The sequence below is a fragment of the Lolium rigidum genome, chromosome 1 (genome assembly GCF_022539505.1).
Source record: "Lolium rigidum isolate FL_2022 chromosome 1, APGP_CSIRO_Lrig_0.1, whole genome shotgun sequence".
In the NCBI taxonomy this organism is placed as follows: domain Eukaryota; kingdom Viridiplantae; phylum Streptophyta; class Magnoliopsida; order Poales; family Poaceae; genus Lolium; species Lolium rigidum.
The window spans coordinates 12036599-12061607 of record NC_061508.1 but is presented as its reverse complement, the minus strand read 5'-3'; the positions used below and the strand labels follow the sequence as shown (position 1 = coordinate 12061607).

Below are 25009 nucleotides of genomic sequence, written 5' to 3'. Positions count from 1 at the left end.
GAACATCCACTGAGCGGATTTCCTCAAGGGACGTTGAAGGACGGGCCACAAGAAGACAAGGAAGATAGATCTCAGCAAGGGCTCGAGTTAGCAGCCGCGGCATCGTTGTGCTGGCCGGCCAGTTTGTAGGAGCAGTGGCGGCGGCCGGCTATAGCGGCATGGGTGGTGTACCGAGGAACTCGCCGAGGAGGCCGAGAAGAACGGGAACGAGCCAAAAATCGAGAGGACGGGATGAGAGATGAAGCGATAAGGAAGCGGGTGGGGGCCACCCACGTTTCTCCCGCCGCGTGGTGGCTACCTGGAAGAATCTGGAGGAAGGGGCGATGGGTTGACGTGGCTCGGCCTGGTCCACCAGATCAAGATGCATCGACGACGCGGGACTCGGAGGCACAGCGCGTCCCATCCTTCGACGGATATGGAGCATTTTCCTTTAACAAACTGATGTGAGGGAATAGCATTTCACACCATTTGTTGGGGCTAAAGTTGTACAAAACCACAACTTCAATTTATTGTTGCACAAAACACCACTTTTTCATGCAATTCTTTGCAGAGAACATAATAGTACTAATTAAAAAACCTAATAGGCCATTAGCAAATCAGACGCACTATCACGAGCCCAAGCCAAGCTCAATGTGATCAAACTGGTCTGCTAAAATTCATCAACCAGTTAAGCACACATGTTTCACACAACGGTTTGTACAAATTTGGAAACACTACAGGAAAACGCTTCTCCACCGATCGTACTTGCTGTCGGCATAGCGCACAAAACCGTCGGCACAACCCTATGCTGACGGTCACCATCAGCCCACCACCCTCGGCAAAGCGTGTGACGGCACAACGAAAGAACCATCGGTACAATATAACCGTCGGAATAGACCAGCTATGCTGACGGGTTTCTTTGGCCGTCAGCACAGATGTTGCCGTTAGGGCTCCACCACTAACAAAAGGGGGGAACGACGCCTGACCTATGCCAATGGTCATAGGTTGGCCACGTGTTAGGCGCTGACACCCTCGTGGACGGCTCGCCTGCAGGAGCTATGCCGACGGTCTAGTGACCTCGGGCGCAACAGGGAGGGAGCTATGCCAATGGTTCATAAACGCATGTGGATTTCATAGACAGGTGGAAGCTTCAGCCCCAACAAGTGGTGTGAAGTGCTATTTCCTCAACTGATGTGGATTTTGAGATTGGCGAAGCCAATATAAACGCATAGCTACTAAAGTAAACATCGCTTCTCGCTGAAAGCATATTCCGACAAAGTCTCAAAGCTGGGATTTGATCCCTTGTGGGATGAGGAGAGCACCATTACCCTCATAACCATTCAAAACCACATGTTAATTTTGATTTCGTTGCGGGCTTAGCAAACCGTGGAAGTGATAACAAATGATCACGTTGATATTATATGGGAGCGACTGGAGATCAGGTGACTGATACTTAAATAAGTATGAGTCAGCTGACGTCATCGCATGTCCACAGGCCACGAAAAAGAAACAACCTATCGTCCAGCAAAGTTGTTGGGCTTCTACTTTTTTCCTTGTGTTGTTCTTGCACTTTTTATTGGGCTCAAATTGCTGGGCTTCATCTGTTTGGGCCACGGCCACTTTCACGTCAAGAAAAGACAGGTACGGGAGATCTCACCTAACCTCCACCGTCTCCACCGATCGCACACAACCACTCCATCCTTTCCTCCTTCCTCGTACTACAGAGGAGCAGTAATGGAGGATTTGGTCCATGAAAAAGAACAAGAGAGACCACCAGAATCGAAGAAGAATCCAAGAATCTTACGAAAATCAAAGGCCCAGAAGTAGATCTGGTTGCAAATCAAAGGCAGATAGGTACTCACATTCACTCACCCCAGCAGATCCCTTCTTCTTCATCTTCTGAAACTTTGCACAAACAAAATCTCCTCTCTTATTTCATCTTGTCATCCTTTGTAGGTTTACCTGTCAGAGAAATGTTGGACACATATCATGGTAAGAAGAAAAAATGTCATAGAATTCACAAACATGATTATGAGTTGCATGAATTCAGATTTGAACTATTTTTTGCATGGAGAAAGTAAGCCCAGATATATTTTGTTTACACAGATGTCATGAACAAGTATAGTGAGTATCTTATGAGTACAACAACTAACAGTGCAGAGGTTAGACCAAAAATGAATATTCAAAAATATCTCAACTGATGGGTGTACTATTATTATTTTCTGATGAAATTTTTTACTTTATTATGATGCAAAACTGTTACTGCTTGGAGGAAAACAGGTGCTGGTTGGAGTGGAATCATTGCTAAATTCAGGAACTATGCCAGTTGAGGAAGCACTAGAAACCCAGGTCCATATATGTTTGAAATACCTAAGTTTGTATCCATGTCAAACTGATAATGACCTGATCAGTTGATTTTTCGTAGTTCGAATTAAAAACGAAGTGATCACTGTATTTGTGGGACGGGGCCCAAATGTCGCCACAACAGTTAGCGCCCTCGCGAGGCCAGGGGACGTGGACGGCGCGGTGGAAGATGCCATCGTCTTCCTCACGCTGCTCCTCTTTCCCGGCGAGATACCCGCCGTACCACACGTCGTCGCCACGTTTCTTGGCGATGGTGAAGGACGAGCAGGAGGAGGTGCCTCCTCGCATGCGTCACCATGGCGGTGGCAGCATCGTCGTTATCCATGAACGGCGCCACCTTTCTCCGCCACGCCAGCTCCACCCCGTCAAGCAGGAGTGGACGCTGCCGCCAGATTACAAGGCGGTTGCGTCCATCATCAAGGCGGAGGACGACCCCGAGGAGTTCTCGGGACTACGCCGCGCCTAGCTGGAGTCGTTCCAGGAGACAGACGAGTTCGTCGAGGCCTGGAGCACGGCGGATCACCGCCCCGCAGAGAACGAGCGTCGTCACCGCCTCGGCCTCGTCGTCAACCTGGACGACAATGACAATGCTGGCCATTCCAGCAGGCCGCGCAGGAGGCGCGGGAACACCGGTCAGGGCTGCAGCTACCTCGCGCAGCCGAATGAGGAGCCCAGCGACGCGGAGGACGACTACGCGGCAGTACTAGGCCTAGGCGGCAACGGCCGTTACTAGTTTATATTTTTTAAATGTCTATGTTTTTTAATTTGTAGAAATATTGGTCAAGTATGGTCGAACTAAAATCTAATATTTCTATGAATTGTGTTACATTTTAAAATATATATTTTTTAGTATAGGGGTCTGGGAACTGTCCGGTCCCTATTTTTGTTTTACCGCCAGCGCCTCCATTATGGACCCTAAAACAGCTCAATTCATCACCAAACTTAAAAAGTAAATTAGCCAAAATAAACTAGCCCACGAAAAGATATTAGGAAGATCCAGGCCATCCAGTGAGACCAAATGTTTAGATGGGCACAGAGGTCAAAAGCTCAGAGAGAGAGAGAGAGAGAGAGGGACATTGAAGCAAAGTTTAGAGGGAGGAACACTGAAGCAGAAGAGGGGGAGTTGCATCTTATCCTGTGCGTGAGAACTTCACAGAGGCATTCTAACTTGAGGAAGCCTTAGAATAGTTTCAAGAAGCCTTATAGAATAGTTTCAGGAAGCCTTATAGAATAGTTCCAGTAGTCTTTGACTTATTGGTAAAACAGACCGCCCCTCGAAATGATGTGCTTCCTAGATGTATCATGTACCCATAGTCCCATACACAAAGCCACCTCGTCGATCTGTTACTAAATTTAAAGCATCTGGGGACTTCCATTAGCATACATACACAAGCATCATGCAGCTCACATCACTGCTAGATCCAAGCCTACATTAAACAAGCCAGCAGCACGCCCAGTAGTGCGTCAAACAACAACACAGGCAATGTGGAAATTATTAGTACAAACGACGACGTCTATCTTAGAGCCGTCCTGCAGGCCGCCGGCTGCCTAGTAGTGGCCAGCACCGGCGGCAGGAGGGTAGTACGCCCCGGCACCAGGCGGCGGAGCGGGCGCCGCCGCGACCCCATGCTTGTTGTGTCGGGCGTGGCCGTGGCCGCCGAGGCACCCGGTGGCGGCGTGCTTGTGGATGCGGTGCTCGATGGCCTCCTCGCGGTGGAGTTGCCTTGTCCTGGTGTAGCTCCATCTTGGCGGCGGCGACCTTGGCCTTGCCGCGCTCGTGCGCCAGCTCCCGCTCCGCGTGCGACCTCGCCGTCGCCGCCTCCGCCTTCTCCTCCGCCTTGGCGCGCGTGATCTTGGTCTTGGCCTTCACCGCGCTCACGCCGTCCTTCACCTTCTCCTTGGCAGCCTGCATCTTCTTCCACTGGTCTAGTTTCCTCTCTTGTTCTCTTCCTTTCTTGTCTCCCTTCGAATCTTTCACTCACTCGCGCTTGGTTCCGTTTGGATGTGGTCGTATGCTCGATGGAGTGAAATTTATACGGACGCGCAGACTCCACGTGAACAAATCAGTGAGCAACACATGGTGGACACGTAGCACGTAGCACGCATGCACATGTTTTAATAGACAGAACGATCGATGGAGAAGACGGCCAGCTGGGCTGACGGAAGGATGCTTCCAGAAAAGGGAATAAGTACACGTACTTCAAGGAATCAATGCATGCAGTCGTGGCCGTGGTGCATGGGCATGGCGGTAGTCAAGCGCCGCACGAGAGGCTGCGATGGGATGGGAGTAACTCTACGTGTGCAGTACAAGATGATTACTCCCTCCATCCCAGTTTACAGGGCTTACGCGTGTTCCTAGATCGTAAATTTGACGATAATAATGTAACATATGTATTACAAAATATATATCATTTGAAAGCTTAGATGTTGTACTTTCTAATGATATAAGTTTATACTATACAAATGATATTATGTTAACCAAATTGATAACTTAGGAATACGTGCAAGTCCTATGAACTGAGACGGAGGTAGTACATTAGTGCTTACGGAAATAAATAAGTACCAGCGATTATTTGTATAGAAAAGATATCACTAATTAGGCATCTATCTAGTGTAAGAAAATTTTAAAATGAGCAACTTGGATGTACAAACATCGGAATAGCATAGATAATTAACCATCACTGAGCAGTCATTTAGGGCCTTAGCTGATGATCCGGGTTGTTTCCCTCTCGATGATGAAACAGGACTATCGCTCGATCAAACAAAGGGGGCCCTCATGATCATGATCAAGATTCTGATCTTGCTCTAATCATCTATCAAGGGTTCGTTGTCAATGCAATTTGAGTTGTCCAATTTGGGTGCCTCTAAATAAGAAATATCTCTATTGGCAAGCTCTCATTGACACAATCCGGTGTAGGTGTAAGGGGGTTGATCGACTCTCATGTGGATCAACAAATATCTAAGTACTGCTTGGGGCAGGCTGGGAGCATTGAGCAGGAGGCAAGGCGAGTTAGGCCGGACGAAATATGTCACGTTTGAGGGTGCTTTAAGCTTTCCTTTGCCTTTTCACGGAGCTCTAAAAAAAACTATATTTAGTCTATAAAACCCTTTGAATACCGCTAAGTTCTGAGTTGGAACTCTCATAGCTAAAAAACCTAATTTTCTCGATTATGTATTGATGTGTATCTATCTTTCTCATTTCATTCATGAGAAGCTAGATGAGAAGAAACTCACATGTCCAGTTTTGCAGTAGAGATGAAACATGCTAAATCCATGAGCAGGTAAGAGCGGCCAACTGAAACATCTTTCTAGCCAGAGGAATTCCACTCATTACACGCTCAGTCCATAGGCTTTCTGTAACTTCCTCAATCCATAAATCTAGCAATACTGACTTATCTAAACCTACCAACTAGATCCACCGCTAGCAATTGACTTTTCTCTACATCCAAGAGAGGCAACCGCCATGACCAACGCCGTGGGAACCTCAAAGAGTGGTCAAGGCGAAGGCCTACGAGCAGAGTTGCAAGCGGAGTCTCATGAGATAACCCAAATCCGACTTCTCTCTTTTCTTGAGGTGTCCGTTCTAGTTTATTTTATAACTTTTAGTTCAAATTTAGGATAAATGTTTAATTAGAAATAACAAAATGAACTGAAAGCTAAACTTTCACGGATCCCACTTGCAACCCACAAGCCAAGCCTTTCGCGACAGGATTATTTTCCCACGGCTAAGAGCCTGCATAGGCGAGGCGTGCGCACTGCACAGACAATATTCCACCGTTGTGACTAGGGCCCGGTGCCTCGCTAGAGGGTGTGCCTTGAACCTATCCATCCACCGGTTGTTCTGTATTTAACGACAAAAAACGAATCGACAACAGATAAACTCCAAACTTGGCCGTTTTCACCCGTTCTATTCGGGTCTGATTGGTTGCTCGCATGGTTTTCGTGTTTCTTTTCCTCTCATGTAATTTGGCTCAATAGCTACTGCATGAGTGGAACCAAGACTTGGGCCAACTTTGTCACTACATTTGGATGCCAAAACATTTACTTGGACTCGAGTGGAGCACTTCGTTTGATTGTATGGCAGGTTGAAGAGGATTGTAGTTAACTAAACTAGTAATTCAATTACAATCACCTCTAATCTACCTAATCGTTCACCGATTCGTGATAAATTCTACATGAAAAAGATTTGCCTCGACGTTGTGATTCCATTCCCGTTATCGGTTCGTCCAGTGTTTCAAATTCGGTTTCGTGTTCCTTTCTGGGCCATTTGTGGACGAGCTTAGTCAAATTTTCACATACACTCGACCATTTCGAAATTTCTTCGGGGAGTAACTTTACCCCACCATTTCACATTACCTTTGTGTTCAAAGTTTTCGGTTTCGACGTTCGTAAACGAGTAGATCTACAAGACTACAACAACGTGCAGTATACTTGGAAGACGTAGATCTACTCGTGTCCGAATGTTAAAATGCAGAACCGTGAACACAAAAGTCGTGCGGGAGGAAGCTACTCGTCGAAGGAATTTTAAAATGCGCGACGAATTTGATTTGATTCAAACAGGATACGAAATTGCTATTTCAAATACACTACGATACCAAAAAAAAAACGTTCATGCAAATTGGTTCGTAATATCAATACGCATATTTTTTGTGTTGAGCATATTTCAAACCAGCCCACGATTTTGTAGATCGGGAGGAAATTAAAATGATGCAGATTAGTGCAAAGGTTAGCTAGAGCGGTTGGTATGTATGCAGCTAGGAAGGGCCCACTTTTGCGCTCAACCGAGCCTGGTCCTGCAAAAACGCTCGATTCAACCATTTTTTTACCAACTTTTTAGCTGTTTTAAAATTTGTGCAATGCAGAGAATCTTTCTCCCGTGGGCAACCAAACAGACCCGTTTTCATTCGTGTTATCTATTAACTGGCTAACCACTTTCTGCCGAACGGCGTGCTCACGCGTCACGACCGCGCGATGAGGATCCGGTGGCCCAGACAGATCACCGCTCGGACCCACGTTGGGACCACCTCCCCACCGTGATGTGTTTCCGCTAGAGAGAGAAAGAAGTGAGATATAGACTCGCAAATCCCCTTCCCATCTCCTCTCTCTCATCTCCCTCCTGCTCGATTCCTCGTGGCCGAGCGGCGACCGACCGACGATCGATTCGCAAGATTTCTCTCTGGAGAGAGGTGGTGTTCTCGTGTCGTCCAACTTCCGGCCAAGTCCATCGATTTTGGGAGTGTCTACACAAATTCCGCCCAAGTTCATCGCGAGGAATCAGTGTTGATTTCGCTACGCAACCTTCTGCTACGAATCGGTGGTGATTTGGCCCGCAGATGTACCATTTGGTCACCAGGTTAGCGCCAGCTCGTCCTCCCTGCCTGCCCACATCCGCCATTGATGATTTGTGTGATGTGTTTGGCTCAAAATCCCCCACATTTGCCATAGATTATTTTTGCGCCGAGTTTGGTTCGAAATCTAGTTATTCGCCGTTTGATTTTAGTGTTGATGGTTTCACCTAGGTTCGTCTAGTGTATAACAGAGGATTTTGCTTCTACTGCAAGATCTCCTGGATGAATCAAAGATAGGAGGTGGGATGATTACTTTCCCGTGTACAGGACAGGACATGAATTTACTTCTACTACACGGGTACGCCCATGGGCGAATCATAGAGGAATTTTCAGGGCTTGCCGGCGGCGGCGCTGCTTGCAACATGAATTTTCTTCAACATTTTTATCCGAAAAATAGCACCTTAGGCACGTTTGCCTATACATCTGGAAACATCTAGGCCTGCCACTAAATGCAACATTGTGGTAGTTTTAGCAATCTGTAGGTGCAGATTAGCTACTTTTGTGCATGGTAGTTTTAATGATTGTTTTTTGCTCTCAGATCATTTTTCATCAATTTATGTGTGAGAGTGTGTCTCAGATATAGATTTAGATGAGGATGGTCTAATATGATGTACTCGATAGTTTTAGTAATCTGCAGAGGTAGATTAGTTATTTTTGTTGTATGTTCTGGATGTAACCGGTCAGGTTGCGATGATGTAGATGATTATTTGTGAATAATCTCTTATAATCGGCCAGATTGTGCTGTAGTTTATTTTGTGTGTGGATGGAACATAACTCTATATTTGACCACGATTTACTTTTACCTGTACCGAAGCAACTCTACGTTTGATAGCGAAGTGACTCTATGTTTTGAGCCATAAGTACCTTTTACTTGTACCAAAGTAACTCTACGTTTGATAACGAAGTAACTCTATGTTTTTAGCCATAAGTACCTTTTACTTGTACCAAAGTAACTTTTTATCTGAGCCGGAAGTCTATATTTTGAACCACGTAGTAGTTTTTTTCATACCGAAGTAACTATATGTTTTGAGCCATAAATAACTCTATATTTAAGCCAGAAGTAGCTTTTACTTTGCACCGAAGTAACTCTATATGTATGCTAGAAGTAGGTTTTACTTTGTACAGAAGTTACTTTCTGTTTTGATCCAGAAGTATTTTTTTACAGCAAAACAATGCCTAAGATTTTGTTAATATACTGATGTGCTGTAACATCTGTATGCAACAAAAACTCTATAATAGAGTATCGCCAATGAAAATAGTCAGGCTATACAAGAGGATCGCCAATGATTCAAATTTCATCCCAATATAACTTGGGAAGTAACTTAGTCCATTGTTCAAACATTATTCTTACCAACTTCTCGAAGTAACTTTGTTCAATTTAAAATGTAAGTTTACTAACCTCATGAAGTAACTTAGTCCATTGTTCAGACTTCAATTTTACCAATTTCTAGAAGTAATTTAGTTCAGTTTAAAATGATAGTAGTAGTGTACTAACCTTAGAAAGCAACTTGGTCCATTGTTAAATTATTATTTTCACCAACGTTTGGAAATAACTTAGTTCAATTTAAAATTTTAGTTCACTAACCTTAAGAAGTTACTTAGTCCATTATTTCAAATGATATTTTACCAATTGGGTACTTGAGTTCCTCTTAATTTTCTTGTCAGTCATTTTGGTTCTATCTTTTGTCTAGGCGATGTAGAAGTAGGAAGCAACTGGATGCTTCTTCTACTTCCAGCATGTTGAAATCTTGCTACCAGATGGAGGAAGGAGGAAGCAAGAAAGAACTGATGTTCTTCCTCGGATCAATTTTATACTTGCAGGGACGATTTTCCGTTGGCACCAGTTCATGTTATTTTTTGACGGATTTCGCTGGTCGGCAACAGTTCCTTCCTGTTATTTTTTATGGATTTCGTTGGTTCATATGGTGGTCTTGTACATCACGATATGGTAATGTATATTTTGGTTCCTTTTTATTTGATGTCGGCAATGAAGAAACGGGGAGAGAATATGGATTCTGTGAGTGTAGTTCTGTGGTTGAAGGATTAGATAGAATGCATGTGATTTTTACAGCTGGTGCATGCGCTGGAACGCACATGGCGTTGAGCAAAACACGTGGGCTTGGTGTTTGGCACGCCGGGTCAGATTTTTCCATTTTCGGAAAGAAACGTGACTTTGATTCTTACCGAAAATAGGATGACTAAACTGACCATTTTTTGTCCCAAATAGTGGTTGACCACTGTGTAGTCAAGCCCGTTTTCATTTCCTTCCATGCGAGAAAAAGCTTTGTGACAAGAGATTACGTGGGCTCTGGAGCGAAGGTCCGCTGCCCCCGTCCATGTCGCGTCCGCCCAGGAGACGCAAGCCTGGATTTTAGGTAACGGCTCCTGCACTCGCATAAAGTGCTAAACGAGCGCTCGTTTCCTTGACTTGTCTGACCTTGGCTCGTTTTCTTAACGAACAGAGTCCAAACATTATATTTTGCTCGTTAACGCTAATAAGCTAAACAATCAAGCTAATGAGTTTCATAAGCTACTCGTCTCATCGGCCACCACTCTGACGTCTCCCTCGAACGACTACCTCTCGCCGCCATCGCTGTGGGAAAGGTAGGGGAGCTCCGCTGGCCGCCAGTGGAGAATAAAGTGCCACAGGGACCTCCCAAAGTCCACACAACAGCTGAAAAGGCAAAGTCTGGAGTTGATCTATCTTCTACCATTTTCTGTCGTCTGATACGGAACGAACGGTAAATGCAGAGGGTCAAGGCAAACCGTGACTCGCCTCTGGCGAGCCACCAGATCCCAGTCCCCACCGCTGGTGGAACAAGCTCTGCTCCCACCCCGCCGGCTGCCGGTGTCCGAACCTTCCATCAAACCAGTAACATCAGGGTAATATATTGGACTATACGCCAAACCAGATAACAGACCTCATATACACAATCAAATCTTAAATGAGAATGCACACAGATATAGACTCGCGACAACAACCAACCTGTTATACAACTTGAAACAGCGGATGATTCCCCGGATAACAGTAAGATGAGGCTATAAGGACACGGTTTAACTTCGACATGACGGAGCGAATCGGACGCTCTTATTTATCGCACAGGCGTCTTCCCGATTCTCGAGGCAAGGGCAGGCCAGCTTGCCTCCTATGTATATAGCATCTCCCACTCTACTACAGTTCCCTTAGATTGAAAGATCTGAAGGGCCATTAGCATCCAAGATCAACCATCTTTGCTCGATGGCTGGTACACGGCATCCATGATACCATGTATGGTCGACAGGCTCAGGCCTGGGAACCTGTGAGGAGCATCGGGGCCGATCTCAATCTTGACAAAGGGCCACTTCATTATGGATGCCGCGCTGCGCTCTTCGTGCCCGTCACCGACCGCGCAGAAGCGGACGTTAGGACCGCCATAGCGTTCCTTGATCCACTTGAAGCACTGCAGTTTCCCCACTTCCCACGAGCTGTAGACTGTGCAATGTAAGCAGTTGATCATTAGCATAAAATTTCCATGCACAACAAAAATGAAGTGAACAAAAACCACTAACTACTACGGCAACATAGGTGTACCATTATCAGATGAGACCACGTCATCCAGGCGATACAGCAAACATTTGGCAATACTTGGAACCAGGGACCCTGAAGTAACTATGAGATTGATGCCTAAAGGTTTGCTACCAGGTTCAGCTGTCGATTTACCCAGTGCTTCTTCCAGCAACTTATGAGCTGCATATCAGGAAAACAGTATTGAGTATTCAAGCATACAAAACACATTGTAGACGTTGACGCAAGAAGGCAATGAAGTTAACCATTCTATCCCTCTATGCCAATACTCTATTTGTTTTTGCACATAGATTCAAGTATACATAGTTATCAACAGTTCAGCAACCTTATGAAGCCGGATCAATAGTAAACATAGATTGGGCATGCGATTCTGTTTTTAGAGTACACCAGCCATTTTTAGTGCAGAAAAATGGATAAGGATAACAAGAATGCTTTCAGAGGATGATATCACTTCAACTTATTTCTCCCACATCTTATGGCAAGGGTACATACGGACACCAAAAAACAAAAATCTAGATTTCATCAATGACATATATATATCATATAATGTATCCTCTTGGAGTCTTGGTTGTAAACACATATAGCTTTTATAATGCATCCTCTTGGAGGTTGTAAACACATATAGCTTTTATAATAGATCTAGTTCACCATGAAACTGAAAGCATGTTCTCTTTTTTCACTGACTGGAAGTAGAAATTTAGCAGCATCTTGCTTGGATATTAACATTATCATGTATTCCATAATTTGCATTACATAATGTCATTATGCTCTAGCAGATTTTTGGATGTAAACACTTTAACTCCAATGGATGGTTACCACCTTTTCTCAAGTGAAAATCAGAAGCATCTTGTTTCAATTATTGATATTTCTCAACAGTAAGAAACATTTCCAAGTGGAAATAGTAAACTAGTATGAATCACAATACCTGAAGAAAGCCAACCATCAGTATATTTATCTGTCGAACTATACAAATCATTCCAGACTTTTAACATGTGGTGGTCCAGAATTTTTTCCAAACCCTGAAAAAACGCCAGAGCAGCTTAAGCTTAGTGGCTCAGAGATGAGACTAATAGAAATATTACAATTTACAAATTAATAACTTTACGAATCAGAACTCCAAATAGTAGCAATAAAACTGAAGCTCGGGAGCTTTTCAATAAGGAAAATGATGGCTGGGAACTCCAAATAGTAGCAATATACCTGCTGCAGTTCAGCTGCCTAATACTATTTTACAGAACGGAGATACTTTCTTGACATTTTCAAATCAATATATGATACAAGACCCACCCCACTCTCATGCCGCCAAAAATGGCCAAACATAATGTTTTCGCCATATGGCAACTATTCAAAATATGGTCAGTGCTCGATGTAAAGCTTGAGCGAAAATATTAAATTGTGACTAGACATAAACTTGCGTGGTCTGGTTGTCCTGATGAAATCTAGTTATCTGGTTACAACTCACAATGCTAATTTGCTTAGTTAACGGTTAACCACATGTATGTTGGAATACTCTTCATTCTAGAAGCTCACATGAAAAGATGTTAACATCTCTGAACAAAACTGGCTTCCATGTGTTACAAGATTAGGATATGCATGCAGAAAAAGTTGTACACACGAAAGTTTGCACACTGAATTTGCAACATACCACTACCACTTGCTAGATGTTGTAGAAAACTAAGGCCAAGAGCAAAATATCACAAGGATTAGGTCTAAGAATGAAAGACCAAAAACCACAAAAGAAGTTATTGCTACAGAAAGGAGACTGCTGCTACGTGAATTCTCTCATCAGGTTATATGGGCTGCCTACTCATTCTCATGACACGAAATGATCGATTATATCTTTTTCAAAAAGTAATCTGGGCACTGGGCATCACCATATTTAGAAGGTTCGCTATTAAATGCAACAGAGCTGCTTAATGGCATGTAACAAATGTTCAAGGAAATAGAGTAAGATCAAGTAATTATTGTGACACCTTTGCATATTTGTCTCCAATAGCACGATGCCTATAGGCAAGCTTCCTTTTATTCGCATCATCATAAGGAGAACTAAAGCAGTCGGCCTCAAAACCATATTTCGTCAAGTCTTTCCCATCATCATATGCACGTAATGCATTGAGATAGGGTTCATTATAGTTCTCGATCTGCATATGTGAGAGAACAAAAAGATCAGTACATGAGATAGAAATTGACATATAAAAATGGACCCACATTGTACAAATATGCAGCTAGATGACTCATCCACAATATCAAAAGAAGATATTGAATACAGTTTTGGTATTTCTAGTATCACTATCATTCCTAACAAGATAAAAGGCAAAACAACATGCAGAGAAAAATGCCAAATGTTCTCATACATATGTTAATCTAGTAAGCTAGCAGCATATAAGATTTGAGGTGTCAACTGACCTCCTCATAGAAGAAGTGCCCATCGCATAGTTCAAGAATGATGTTCTCCCAACGCTTCCCTAACTCAGTACCTTTTTCATGGTCCTTGAGGCCTTCATAATGCCCCGCAAACGACCCATCCAGCAGCGACTTGAGCAGAATAAGCGTTTCATCCATGTCCCATACGTACACGTTGATGATAGGCTGGTCTGTCACGCCATCACCGGCGGAAGTTTGGCTGCTTGCCAAAGCGGAGACAACTTCGTCCATTCGGCACCTGTCGACATACATGATCACGTCACGCTGGAATGCAGTATCACACCGATGAGCTAAACTCAGGTCAGCACGCTATCGAAGTGCGCCGTCGCTAGTTACAAAATTCCATTCTTATGGTATCATCATACACGCTGTCGCTGGAACACGTGACGAAAGACGACATTCAGTCCTGAAGTTCGATATAGGGCCTCATCAAGAAGAAAAAATTCCTCTTGTACCACCCCTGCTCCATGTTGGCCCCTCGTCCCCTCTGGCCTCTACTGCTCTATACTCTCCATGTACCAGACGACGCGCCCAAAAATTCCAACAAATAAACTGGTACTGATCACCACTTCCACCACGCAGAAGCACTGATCCGGCAGCGAACTGAAAGGCACAATTTATTTCGACTAGATCGAGCGAAGCTAACGGGAACCTCAGGGCAGGACTCCCGGAATAACCCCGAGCAGCACAGGATAGGGCTCGTGATCGGCGAGATGGACCAATCCAGGCACGGATTCGGATCTCCACTCCAATCCAGTAAAGTAAAACCGATGTGGACGAAACGGAGCTCTACCTCGCGTAAGATTCGGCGGCGGAGACCTGGCTGGCGGGCACGGCTGCCGCGTCCGGCTGCCCCGGCGGCGTGAGGGCGGTGGAGATGCGGCGGCGTGGGCCGGCGGATGCGATGCGAAGCCGGAGGCACCTGGAGCTCGTGAGCTGTTTGTTAGAAAGAAAGCTCTCTCCTGGGACAGAGACAGAGATATGAAGAACAAGTGACGTGGCCTTATCTGGCCCGTTGAAAAAGTTAACAGAACTGATTTAGAGAAATCCACACGACAAAGCTGTTTCTGTTTTTCTTTAGGAACTAGCCCGGAGCATTTTGAAATTTATCGGAATTACACATGGTGATTTGAAAAAACTGATGACTGGTTTGGTTTTGTAGTTCTTTTTGTTGGTTGTGTCATTGTGTGTGCTCATCGAGCATGTCGCTCGATGGTTTGGTTTTATAGTTGGGTTTCTAGGGTTGTGGATTAATCGTCCGAAGATGGGGCGGGGGAGGGGTGGGGCCTCTTTGATTTTGCATCAACCTTAGTTGTTAATCTATCCCTTGAGCGGTTGTTATTCTTTTGCATATCTGCTTATCTAAGTTTTCCTTCTCTATTTCCAGTTAAATAGACCAATCATCGGCCCAGCTCTGCCAATGTAGATTCATCTACGACGATGCTATTGAGAAGCCAAATCTTCGTTCAAAGCAAGCAATGTGCGACCAAACTTCATGTGCATTGCTCTTAAAAGGTAGTGTATTTCCATGTCTATGGTGAACTTTGTAGGATCTTTTTTGTCATCAAATTATTTCTAATATAATGCATGGTTAATATTTGCCAAAAAAAGAAATAAAAAAATAACGAAACTAAAGCTGATAGAGATACGGGGAGAGAAGCATGGGAAACATATAGCTCATCAAGGAGGGCTTTGGAAATTATGTATGAGATGAATAAAGATGCTTTGTCATTCGATTAGTTACGAAGAAAATAATATTTACATAAAATCCTAAGGAAAAAAGAGTCATGGCACCGACATAACTGGTGGACAAGGAAAACATTAGTCCCGATATCCTCGGAATAGTTGCAATCATGTTGGGAAAACTCTTGACTTAGTAGGGCCACATCCTAGCACTGCATGATGACGTTGTGGGAAACCCGCCCGTTATTCCTTCTAGACTTAATCACACCAGTACGATGGTTGTTGGCCACCTTCTTATAGGCTTTGGAAAGCTGACAATGAATTCATCGCATTGTTGGTTGAATGGCACTCCATTAGATGTTGTTTTATCGTGCGGCCATTCGCCACCGGAGTGAAGCTACAATTTATAGGACAAGACCTGATCTATCTTCGAGTGAATATGCTATGTTTGCAAACTAGGGCGTGAGGCCAGCTGCGGGTTACCAAGTTATGCATAGTGAGGATCTTATTGTGCGCCACAAGCTAACAGAGGAAGTGATACATCGGCTCCATGTGTGTCCTCATATCGTTTTGGCACTCAAGGGGGCAACAGAGGTAGGAGAGGCTGAATCCAATTGACCTAAATGGGAGATCTTTTTTTATCATTTTTTCGTAAGAACACGTGAGTATCGCATGTCTTCATTCGTTAAGGAAGAGAAGGAGTTACTTGATTATAAAAGCCAGAAGCTTGGTGAGCTCCTCCATACTAACACTCTGGAAGCTTGGCGAGCTTCCACTGCTCAAACTCTGCCATGATACGCCGAAAAAACTCCCTCGGCAGGGTTGCCATCTTTTCAAAGACCTTGGCATTCCTCTCTAGCCATCTTGTCAAAGACCCCGGCATTTTTTGTATCATGATTACATTGGAGAGATCATAACAAGCTTTATAGAATCGTGTGAACTGAATGTGGTGCATGGTTTCATAAAAGTGCGTACCACAACCTTTTGACGCATTTCTTTTCTTTTCAAAAGTTGTAATCTGTTAATCATACATAACCATTCTTCCACGAAAAACAAGTGTTCAATACTTGGATTGTTTTGTCCCCGATAGCTTCTAGTATAATCGAAGCTTTTGATACCACAAAGCTAGCTACTAGCCAAAGGGGGCATGTGGCAACTACAATAAGCGTTCAACATTTTCAGATAACACTGTTAGGATGTTTTGATGAGTCATTTGCCCAGCTCGATCGGGCGGTGAACGATAGAAGCTGCATACACATCCTAAGCCACGTCACTCACATGTGATTGCACACATCACTTGCACGTTTACTCTTCGCACATACAACCATTTGAAAATACATGCAGCACACATGACTCTGCCCTCTTAATGTTGCAGCCGATAGTGAGGCATCAGTGGAATCAAAATCAATTAAGCTAACTTTATTTATTGTTTCTCTCTTCTTTGAAAATTATTTCTCTTTTCTTCGAATAAAGGAAATATATTAATATCGCGAAGATACCAATTACATCAAACCTGTGCAACAACACATGGCTCTAATGGCAATACTACTGCATACAACCAAAAAAAGAATAATTGCAAAAAGGAAAAGTCCTGCTAGGACCAAACCCCCTTTATTCGAAGCAAGGCTGGCAGTCCCCACACCACCAGTCGCCAAACCCATCGGAAGTATGCCGGCAGATCAAGGGCGGAGGATTTGGAAGGGACCCAAGATCCACAGCACCGCCTCTTCCGCGGGATCGCACTGAAGTGCATCGCCTATGAAGTGGATCAACATCGCCGCCTCAACTAGAGGACTCCGCCCCTGGCTGCCATGCTCGACGGGAGGTGCTCGTGCCGCCCTAGCCATGCTTGAACGTAGTGTTATCACCAGATTTTGGCCAAATCAGGAGGTGGGCCGTAATTGAGATGGGCTTGAAGGATGTACACGTGGAGCGTCTCTGAAGCGGCCTTGCGCGAAGAGTTTGGGCTAGATTGCCCGTGTATCTGTATATTATTAGATTGTGTCGGTTAGAAGTAAAAGATAGAGTTTGGCTCGTACACGGTCAGGTGTACTTCCGAATTAGAAAGTCCCTTGGACTATAAATATGTATCTAGGGTTTCTGAAATAGAGGACAATCACGTTCACAACAAACACAAACCAGGCGCATCGCCACCCCTTATTTCGAGGGTTTCTTCCGGGTAAGCATCATGCTGCCTAGATCGCATCTTGCGATCTAGGCGAGACACGTTATTTCATTACCTTGTGTTACTCGTGCTGAAGCGTTGTTGATGGCGAGTAGCACTATTTATCGTAGATGTTTTGGGGCTTGCATTGATGCTTTTCTTATGTATATTTGCCTAGCAATGCCGTCCCTCGATATCTAGCTGTCCTTACACCTGAACAGGTGTAAGGGCAGCACCTTGCTTATTCGTTACTTAGTAGATCCAATCCGTTATAGTTGCTCCTTGTTTCAAGGATTAGTTTAATATCTGCATGATTAGGCCTTATGCTGGGGTTGGATGATCCGGTAGTGCGTAAGGTGTTGTTTTACCGTTCCTATAAGGGATGTTCCGGGAATTGACTTAACGTTGGTTTTTAGGCCTCTTTTAGGGATAGTTTCCATCATCTTTTGTATCTGCTAGGCCCAACTACGCGTAGGATGTTCCGATCATGCGGTGAAAACCCTAAACTGTCGTAGATTGGTTTAGCTTTGTTTTGATCAAGCAGGAGCCCCATGTCATCGTAAATCCAACGTGAACCATGGGGCGATCGGCTCTTTGAGCCGATCCACAGGGCAACCTGAGAGCCGATCGGGCTCGTATTTAATGTTTACGTGTCTACCATGCAGGAGACTAGACGAAGCAATCCAACATCTTCCTGATCAGGTATAGGTCAGGTGGCACGCCCTTGCAACCGCCAGGACGTGTGCTGGGACTTTGCGGGACGACGCGAGGCGCCAGGGCCCACTAAGCGGTCGTGGGAGTCTCCCGGCTCTTCGTGTTGCTTAACCACTGCTCACCGGTGAGTTTTGGCAGGCAACACATTCTGGCACTCCCGGTGGGACACTTTCTACAACAACCACGTCAACATCGGCAGCCAAGATGTCGGACGAACCGATCAAGTACGAGGATCTACCTGCAGAGCATAAGAAGAAATACGATGAGCTGAAGGCCATCTTTGAAGCCGATCTCATCGGCTCTTTTGAGAAGACCCGTTCGCACGGCATCAGGTTCAAAGGATTCACACCAGAAGGCGCGTTCGAGGGATTAGATCTGTCTCTTCCTTCGGAGGAGCGTACTAGAGCCCTGCGCCAAGAAATTAACTATGCTGTGGCTCATTCTCTACATCGGCATTCTGAGAGCCTGGTGAATACGCTTGAGCGAGTTGCGCTTCGTGTGGTGCAAGAAATCATGAAACATCAGTATTCTCCGTCAGGACCTGCTTTAGGGACTTATCAGGGAGAGATACCATTCCACACCAGGCCACCACTGCCATTTGCAATGGCAGCTCCACAGCAACAAGGTTCACCGGCATACGTTGTCTATAAGGTTGGAGGTGATCCTGGCGACTACCAATTCTTGTATGAGCCGCCCAAGGAGATCCCACATGGATACATGTGCACATACGTGCCGGACTGCAACAACTGGACGCGCGCGATCCAAACTTCGGCAGGAGGAATTGCCGGAGCAGGAGCGATTGTTACGACAGGAGGAAGTTCTGGAGCAGATGCTGAGAAACAAGCGTGGCTAACTAAATATGCCACTACAACGAGTCCGGACAGCTCAACCGCTACAGCTCCTACTGTGGATCAGATCAGCGCAATCTTGAGAGATCAGTTCGGTATCCTGCCGAAGAAGAAAACAATCGGCTATTCCAAGCCGTATCCCAATGAATATGACCTGATCCCGCTGCCACCTAAGTATCGGCTCCCTGACTTCACAAAATTGAGTGGATCAGAAGGATCTAGCTCCATCGAGCACGTGAGCCGATACTTGGCACAGTTGGGCATGGTTTCAGCATCAGAACCGCTACGTGTGAGGTTCTTTGCCCAATCTCTCACGGGTCCAGCCTTTGGGTGGTACACCTCGCTACCCCCAAATTCAGTTCGGACATGGAAGCAGCTGGAGGAGCAGTTTCACATACAATATCATTCAGAAGCTACCGAAGCGGACATTGCCGATCTGACGCAGGTTCGGCAAAGGCGATGAGAGACGGTGTCTGAATACATTCAACGTTTCAGAACTGTCAAGAACCAATGTTATTCGGTTCATTTATCGGAGAAAGAAGCAGTCGAGCTGGCCGTGGCAGGCCTCGCAGCGCCACTCAAGGATCTGACGTTCCAAATGGAGTACAATTCATTGGCGCACATGGTCCAGAGACTAACTTCGTATGAACAGCGTCACCCAGAATTGTACCAAGACAAGTTCAAGCGCACGATAGGCCTGGTCGACGCTGAGGAAGATGAAGACCCTGCGGAAGATCAGGAAGTCGCTGTGGCTGAATGGACTCGGACGGCGGTTCCCGTGTCCCGCAAATGGGTGAAACAACCGGGGCCTCCAAAAGGGTTTGACTTTGATTTAAGCAAAGCTGAGCAGATTTTTGATTTGCTACTGAAGGAGAAACAACTGAAGTTACCCGAAGGCCACAAAATTCCTACGTCACAAGAGATGAACGGTAGGCCATACCGCAAATGGCATCACACGTTCACCCACGCCACCAACGACCGCAAAGTGTTGCGCACACGGATTCAAATGGCGATAGAGTCAGGCCGATTAATCTTCGGACAATTTGCCATGAAAGTAGACACACATCCGTTTCCTGGCGTCAACATGGTGGATCTCAGTCACTCCCTAAGACGCGAGCCAGGTTTCTCTGTTGATATCAACATGGCAGGGCTTGGTAACCACCATGGCAAAGATAAAGCAGAAAACGATCACCCCGTGGCAAGGAGAAAAAGGAGGCCGATCCACGCGACCGGCCCCAACATGATAACGAGACGGTACTCGACGGAAGAAGAAGTGAGAAGCGTGCGGTATCAACGACCACTCTCCGCGCATCTCCTTAACAAATATGAGCAGCAGTATGACCGACGTCGGTGCTACGACGTGGGTGACGAAAGATATCGTCGGTCTGATGCAGATGACAGGGGGTATCGTCGATATGATAGAGACGATGAAGGGTACGAGCGTTACGCTAGAGGGAAGTCAAGAGAGCAAGAAGACATAGATAGGCATTGGAACTGTCCTTTCTTTAAACACCGCCGGGACTCGGGAATGAGCCGATTGCCTACAATCGAGAACTGCCAGAATGTAGACCGCGAGAGGAAGGAAAAAATGAAGTTTCAGTGTTCAAGCGTCTAGGACCTCTCCCACCTCAGGACAAACGAGCTGAGTCGTCTCAAGATGAAGACTTCGAGGAGTCAGATGAAGAAGGAGATAGGTACCACCGGCCAAGGTGGTGCCCTGATGGACTCAGCCATTCTCAGAAGCGTAGGGTGCAGCGGCTACGAAACCTGGAGGAAGCCGAAGCACAGTACATGTACACGTTGAGGAAGGCACGGCCCGATCTGGCCGTGAAAATTCAGCAAACGCTGGAGACAGAGATGCGCCCGCTAAAAAAAGTGTGGCGCCCCAAACAGACAAAAGCCGATGCAGAGGCATCGGCTGATACAAACATGGTGTTCATACTCCCGTCAGAGTTTTGTGCTCCACACGACGAGGAAGTATTGGTGGCTCAATTCGACTGCGGTCCACGGCCAGTGATCTTTGAGAAGCCACGAGAGAGGAGCTACAGGCACTTGAAAGCTCTGTACCTAAAAGGTTATATCGATGGGCAGCACTGTCGGCCAAGATGTTAGTTGACACGGGAGCGGCGATCAACATAATGCCGTATTCCATGCTACGACGTTTGGGACGCTCCAATGACGATCCGATCAAGACCAACGTCACATTAAGCGATTTCAACGGCCAAGCATCGAAGCAAAAGGTGTTCGAATGTAGATCCGACCGTAGGCCGAAAAACCATACCTACCTCGTTCTTCATTGTCGACAGCAAAAGCAATTACGCTGTCCGCTAGGAAGGGATTGGATTCACGCTAACTCGTTGCATCCCATCCACAATGCACCAATGCATCATACGATGGGATGGAGATGAAGTGGAGGTTGTTCGAGCGAGATGATTCAATCGAGATCTCACTAGCTGCCATGAATATTTGGGATGCGAACGACCAAGAGCCGCTCTCTGGAATCAGTTTGGACGGTTGTGAACGCATCGAAGCTTCAAAAAACGGGGTGAGGCTGGTCTTATCCACCGGCCTGACAGAGTAGCAAGATCTAAATCAGTAGGTGTACGTGGCAAGGCCGATCCCTGCGATCGGCCCCCAAAAATAAAAAGCACGAATCTCATCTCGAGCATGTCACGTAGCCATAGTAGAAATCCAAGAAGTTGTAGACCCTCATTGAGCATTGCAATGAAAAAGGAGGCCGATTCTAGCAATCGGCCAAAATTATCCTCAACATACACTTTGCCTGTGTTCAACATTGATCTAGCAGGCGATGGAAAGCTGGGGTATGGGTTTACATCAGCTGATGAGCTGGAAGAGATTGACATTGGTCCTGGGGATAAGCCACGACCAACATTTATCAGCAAAAAGTTAGATCCACATCTCAGGGGCCTGATGATAGCCTTGTTAAAAGAGTACCCAGATTGTTTTGCATGGGATTATACGGAGATGCCTGGGTTAGACAGGAGCATCATTGAGCATCGGCTCCCCCTGAAGAAAGGATTTCGGCCGTTCCGACGAGCGAGCACGACAGATGAAGGCCGAAATCTTGGTGGAAGTCAAGAAGGAGATCCAGAAGATGTTGGACGCCGGGTTCATCAGGACATGCAGGTACGCTGAATGGATTTCCAATGTCGTACCTGTGGAGAAAAAGGATGGCCGATGGCGCGTCGCCATAGATTTTCGGAACCTCAACAGTGCCACTCCAAAGGATGAATATCCAATGCCAGTAGCAGAGACATTGATCAATGCAGCTGCTGGTCATAAAATTTTAAGTTTCATGGATGGCAATGCCGGCTACAACCAAATTTTTATGGCTCCAGAAGATATACACAAGACTGCATTCAGAGTGCCAGGCTCGGTGGGCTTGTTTGAATATGTAGTCATGACTTTTGGACCGAAGAATGCTGGCGCAACATACCAAAGAGCCATGAATTACATCTTTCATGATTTAATTGGCAAATTGGTGGAAATTTACATCGATGACGTGGTGGTCAAGTCTGTTTCGATGGATGGACACTTGGAGGATTTGCGACACGTCCTAGACCGAACTAGGAAGTTCGAACTAAGAATGAATCCAAAGAAGTGTGCCTTTGGTGTGACGGCCGGTCAGTTCCTGGGTTTCTTGGTTCATGAACGTGGAATTGAGATCGGCCTGAAAAGTAAAGAGGCAGTGCGAACGATGAAGCCACCCACCACGAAGAAGGAGCTCCAATGTCTCATCGGCAAAATTAATTTCGTCAGAAGGTTTATCTCCAACTTGTCAGGACGAATCGAGCCGTTCATGGGATTAGTTAAAATCAAATCTGATGAGGAGTTTCGCTGGGGGGCAGAGCAACAACAGGCATTTGACGATATTAAGGAGTACCTAACGAAGCCACCTGTGTTGGTTCCGCCACAGCAAGACAGGCCGTTCTACATTTACTTATCGTTGGCTGACACCTCCATCGCATCGGTGGTGGTGCAGGTGTATGATGGTCCGGAAAAAGTGGTTCTCTACCTCGGCGAAGGATGTTGGATGCGAAACAAGGTACCCTGAAATTGAGAAGTTGTGCCTCTGTCTATTTTTCACTCGCACCAAGATCCGAGCACATCTTGCTCGTCGGCAGAAATCATCGTCATATGCAAATCGGATGTCATCAAGCACATGCTGTCGGCTCCGTCTTGAAAGGCCGACTCGGCAAATGGATGTTTGCGTTATCGGAATTTGATATCCGGTATCAACCTGCGAAAGCAGTCAAGGGACAAGCGTTGGCCGATCTTATCGTTGAACGAATAAACACGGACGTAGCCGCACTATCTGTGCGTGCAGGGGCCATGTTCTTCGATGGATCGGTCTGTGAGGATGGTTGCGGCATCGGCGTGCTACTCGTTTCGCCTCGGGGGGCAACATTTTCCTTCTCCATCAGGATAGCTACCCCTTGCACCAACAATGTTGCTGAGTATGAAGCGATGTGCAAAGGAATGGGGTTACTATTGGACGCTGGGGCGGAAGCGGTTGAGATCTTTGGAGACTCCAAATTGGTGATTTCTCAACTCACGGAAGAGTACAAGTGTGAGAGCGAGTCGCTCTTTCCATTATGGATGCAATGCCGTGAGCTGATGACACGGTTCAGATATATAAAATTCCATTGGATCCCAAGGTCGCAAAATACCGAGGCGAACGATCTCGCGCAAACGGCGTCAGGATACAAGGACGTAGCCGATGGAGCCGATTTTCAGGTGCAGTTCATGGAACCAGATGATTGGAGAGCCGATATCTTCAATTACTTGAAAGATTCGGCTCGGGGGCACCTAAACGGATAAGATATAGGGCCATGAAGTACATACCGATTGGCGATGACATGTTCTACAGGACATTGGAAGGATTACTTCTCAAATGTTTGGGACCAGCCGAGTCCAATCGGCTCTTGCATGAGGTGCATGAAGGTGCCTGTGGAACTCACCAATCGGCTCATAAGATGAAGTGGTTGATCAGGCGCTCGGGATTTTATTGGCCCACCATGCTTGAAGATTGTTTCCAGTATTACAAAGGGTGTCAAGCATGTCAGAAGTTTGGGAGCATTCAGATGGTACCCGCATCAGCAATGAATCCTATCATCAAACCTTGGCCATTCCGAGGTTGGGGCATGGATATGATCGGCAAAATTCATCCTGCATCGAGCAAAGGCCATGAATGGGTTCTGGCCATTACAGATTATTTCACTAAATGGGTGGAGGCCGTCCCTATGAAGTCAGTAGCATCGAAAGATGTTATCAGTTTCATGTTGGAACATGTCATTCATAGATTCGGGATTCCCCAGACTATCACGACCGATGGAGGTTCGGTCTTCGTTTCGAAGGAGATGAAAAAGTTCTGCGATGACATGGGGATCAAGTTGATCCGATCGTCTTCATATTATGCTCAAGCGAACGGACAGGCCGAAGCGTCCAACAAAAGCCTGATCAAGCTGATTAAGAGGAAAATCGACGACCACCCTAAACGATGGCATGAAGTATTGTCAGAAGCTTTATGGGCTTATCGCATGTCGTGTCATGGAGCAATAAAAACCTCGCCATACCAGCTGGTCTATGGAGATCAAGGCTGGGTCGAGACGGATAACATTTCAGAATGATTTAACTGCTGAAGAATATGCAGCCCTAATGAGCGACAGCATTGAGGATGCAACGGAACTCAGACTATGGTCACTTGAGAAAATCAAGGAGAATAAAGCTAAGGTGGCTCGCGCATATAATAAGAAGGTGAAGCCAAAGGAGTTCCAGGTTGGTGATCTGGTATGGGAAGCTGTATTGCCGTTGGGGACTAAGGACAAAGTGTATGGTAAATGGTCTCCAAATTGGCACGGCCCGTACAAAGTCGTCCAAGTTTTAAAGGGGAATGCAT

General features: G+C 45.8%; 1 protein-coding gene, 1 long non-coding RNA gene and 1 pseudogene across 2 annotated transcripts; 1 reads left to right on the top strand and 2 right to left on the bottom strand.

The window, feature by feature from the left end:
* Window positions 1-3891: 3891 nt before the first annotated feature.
* Window positions 3892-4280, bottom strand: LOC124704064 (annotated as a pseudogene).
* Window positions 4281-7412: 3132 nt separating this feature from the next.
* LOC124667544 lies at window positions 7413-9700 on the top strand. The gene is made up of 2 exons (XR_006991320.1): window positions 7413-7696; window positions 9383-9700. It is a non-coding gene; the product is annotated as an uncharacterized LOC124667544 (long non-coding RNA).
* An 869-nt stretch (window positions 9701-10569) lies between these two features.
* On the bottom strand, window positions 10570-14539 carry LOC124667532 (eyes absent homolog). The gene is made up of 6 exons (XM_047204806.1): window positions 14474-14539; window positions 13663-13918; window positions 13230-13397; window positions 12182-12275; window positions 11263-11418; window positions 10570-11163 (listed from the first exon to the last, which is right to left on the bottom strand). The coding sequence occupies exons 2-6, from the start codon at window positions 13909-13911 to the stop codon at window positions 10913-10915; spliced, it is 918 nt and encodes a 305-aa protein (XP_047060762.1). The 5' UTR covers window positions 13912-13918; window positions 14474-14539; the 3' UTR covers window positions 10570-10912.
* Between the last annotated feature and the right edge of the window lie 10470 nt (window positions 14540-25009).

Coding starts and splice junctions, on each gene's coding strand:
- LOC124667532 (XM_047204806.1), bottom strand. CDS start 13,911: ATGGACGAAGTTGTCTCCGCTTTGGCAAGCAGCCAAACTTCCGCCGGT. Junction 11,419..12,181: donor TGATGGTTGGCTTTCTTCAG/GTATTGTGATTC, acceptor CCTGATATGCAG/CTCATAAGTTGCTGGAAGAA. Junction 11,164..11,262: donor CGTGGTCTCATCTGATAATG/GTACACCTATGT, acceptor TACATTGCACAG/TCTACAGCTCGTGGGAAGTG.